This window comes from Hypomesus transpacificus, unplaced genomic scaffold (assembly GCF_021917145.1).
Source record: "Hypomesus transpacificus isolate Combined female unplaced genomic scaffold, fHypTra1 scaffold_52, whole genome shotgun sequence".
In the NCBI taxonomy this organism is placed as follows: Eukaryota; Metazoa; Chordata; class Actinopteri; order Osmeriformes; family Osmeridae; genus Hypomesus; species Hypomesus transpacificus.
Window position 1 is genome coordinate 1029197 of NW_025814031.1, and position 3272 is coordinate 1032468.

The 3272-nt window shown below is 49.0% G+C and overlaps 1 protein-coding gene across 1 annotated transcript; it reads right to left on the reverse strand.

Moving 5' to 3' along the window:
- Nucleotides 1-628: 628 nt before the first annotated feature.
- LOC124465518 (protein NYNRIN-like) lies at nt 629-2750 on the reverse strand. Its single transcript, XM_047017352.1, is given in 2 exon segments — nt 629-2076; nt 2079-2750. Coding segments are annotated over 2 exon segments (1902 nt in total). The 5' UTR covers nt 2572-2750; the 3' UTR covers nt 629-667.
- Nucleotides 2751-3272: the final 522 nt, after the last annotated feature.

Genomic DNA, 3272 nt, shown 5'->3' on the forward strand with positions numbered 1-3272 from the left:
TAAGATCAAGTACACGGTGTCCTTCCCCTTACTCGTGCCCCTTAAACCATAGGGGCCTTTAGGGAGATGTTTAAGAGTTAACTGCACTGGGTTGGACTCCGTCGTGCCCCCTCCCGCTAAACGACTGAATGTGACGTTTTCCCAAAATTTGTCCGCATTCGGGGTCCAGTGGGGACCCGTATACTTAACCACAAAAGCCCATGCCGAGCACCACTGCTCATAGATGAGTCGCCCCTGGGCACAACTGGAATGGACATAAGTCATTCCAGGTCATACCCCCTCCATAAGCCGTTCTGACCGCTTTACTTGATGACGTGACAGAGGTCAAAGGTGAACGTGGTGGCACTTCCCCTGGTGTAATTCAATTCGATGCCCTTGTAGGCAGTTATGCAAACCTCCGGTGGATTGTTCTGTCTCGCCTGTCTCTCCAACGGCTGTGGTAAATACAAATAATAATATACTTGAAAGCCTATGACTAAGCAGAGCAGTCCCAGCCAGGCTAAACCTGTAACACACTTCATGTTGATAAAGATATAACACACTCTTAAGTAAAATAGCGAAAACCTTCTTAGTCCAGTACAATTCTAGTATGGTCAAGCAGTAACACTCTTAACCGAGTCGTAACCCTCTTTTACGGACTCTCACAATCGTAGCAATAGCAAAAGGTTCACTGGCCCTCCTGGCCCTTCAACAACTCCTGCAAAGTACGACTGGGTTCTGGAGCAGCAGAACACATGCTCCAGTGGTACCATGTACTCCCTTTCCCCAGCACCCTTAGGGCGTGTGAGGCTCTCTCGATGACCTTGAATGGTCCTGTCCACCGAGGTTCTGTCCACTTCCTCTTAATGGCTTTCACCCACACCCAGTCAGCGGTGAAGGCCTTGACTGGATCCTGTGCTGTCCCCTGTTTCTCCTGTACCTGTTTAGAGAAGGATGATACCAGAGCAGACAGCTGATCATAGTATGGTTGATGCGCCAACTCACCCTTCGCCTCCAGTAGGTCCAGCCCAGCTCCCGGTCCCGGAAACTGACGCCCCGTCAGAAGTTCATATGGGGTGAATCCTGTAGAGGTGTTCACTGAACTCCTGATGGTTGTTAGGGCAATAGGGAGAGCATCTACCCAATTCATGTTAGTTGTTGCACAGATTTTGGCCAACTTGCATTTCAGATTTCGATTCATGCGTTCAACCTTTCCCTGTGACTGGGGGTGATACACTGTCCCAAACGCGTGCACCAACCCCAGACTTCGTTCTACCAATTGAAGATGTTTGTTTTTGAAGTGTGACCCATTGTCTGATCTGATTCGTTTAGGAAACCCATGGAACGGAATATAAGTGTTAGTCAAAAATTTACAAACGGATTTTGCGTCCTCATGTTTTGTGGGGACAGCCTCAGGCCATCCTGTGTACCCATCCACTGCTACGAGAAGGTAGCGATGACCACGTACAGTGTTTATCATGTCGGTGTAATCAATAACTATTTCCTGACCTGGGGTTTTTGGTAGTGGAAACATTCCTTGATGTGGTTTCAGAGTTGGTCTGACATTATACTCCTGACACACTCGACATTCAGCCACATAGTTAGCCACCATGGCTGGTAGATGAGGGTGCCACCAATGTGTAAGACGCACCATCATCTCTTTATATCCTGCGTGTTCTAACCCATGACTCTGTTTAAATACACCCTGTCGCATACCTGCCGGCAGAGCTGGGCGCCCGTCCGGGCCCCTCCATAGAAGGGTCTGACCTTCCACCGCCCCTGTCACCAGACAGGGGGCTTTTTGTGCTCCTCTTTGTCTCCACACCTCTTTTTCCTGTGGAGAGGCTGCCTCTTGAGCCTCGATTACCTGTGTCATCAAATCCGGTTTCATCTCCTGTGAAACCATTATATACATTGGGAGATAACCAGCAGCTCTCTTGGCCGCTGCGTCTGCTGCTTCATTCCCCAGGGCCACCTTTGTTTGAGACCCGTCGTGTCCTTTACATTTCATTACTGCAACTTGAACTGGTTTTAGGACAGCTTTAGACAATTGTCTCATTTGTTTTTCATGTTTAATTGGTATACCCGTGGTTGTCAAAACCCTGCCCGCAGCCACTGACTCAGTTCCACATGGAGTGCGCCCACTACATATGCTGAGTCAGAGAAAATATTTACAGTTTTGCCCTCAGCTCCTTCGAGAGCTTTAATCATGGCTGTTAGTTCAGCCAGCTGTGCTGACTCCTTTCCTACCACTCGTCCCGATTCGACTTCTTCAAAACCTTCTCTTGTCTGTCTCACTACTGCCCATGCAGCTTTTAACCCTTCCTCCGGATGTCTGTAACAACACCCACCATCCGTGAACAGTACCTCTTCTGCTTCTGCCAATAGTGTTGCACCTAGATCCGGTCGCACCTTGACCTCTTTTTGCACCCTGTGTTCACATACATGACTGTCACCTTCTCCCCCTGTCATTCCCTCTGCCATATTGATCCCTTCATGTGTGTATGTTACATTTGGTGCCCCTAATACATTGTCGATCCTGATGCGCCTGTTTGTTGTTAATGTGAACATGTTTGAATTGATGTAGGCCATAACTCAGTGTGACGTCAGTACCGTGATTGGGTGGCCCATAACTATGTGAGCCGATTTTTGAAGTAGTTTTGCTACTCTTTGCTATGTTTTGTGCATAATGGCTGTCGTTTCTCTGTGTTGTCAAACATTACGCTGAGGTATAGCAGTACTCTCCTGCCACCCTCTTTTTTCTGAAACAACACCCCATTCGTCGATAGGGTGGTTTCAGAAACATCCAAATAAAAAGGCAACGTGTAGTCCGGGAGCGCCAGTTCAGCCGCGCGGGCGAGATCCTGTTTCAATTTGATAAAAGCTTCCTCGGCCGGAAGGCCTTGGGCATTAATGATGGTGCGTAAGGGGGCTGTGCTGTCAACGTACCCGGGGACATACTGTCGACTAAGACCTGTCAACCCCAAAAACGACAGCATGTCCTTGACCGTGAGAGGCTTGTCATGCTGAAGAATTGACGAACGATGCGCAGCGGACACTCCTGATCCTTCCCCCGATATAACACGTCCGAAGAGTGATGGAGCGACGGCAGCACTGGAGTTTAGACTTCGATACTTTGATCCCGCAATTGAACAAATGACGCAGAACAGTCTGAGTGGCGTCCAGACAGCTGCGGGGCGTGGTGGCCGCCAATAATAAATCGTCCACATACTGAAGTAAAACCACCCCGTCCGGTAGTGGCACATCTTGCAAAAGTTTGCGTAGCTCCTGAT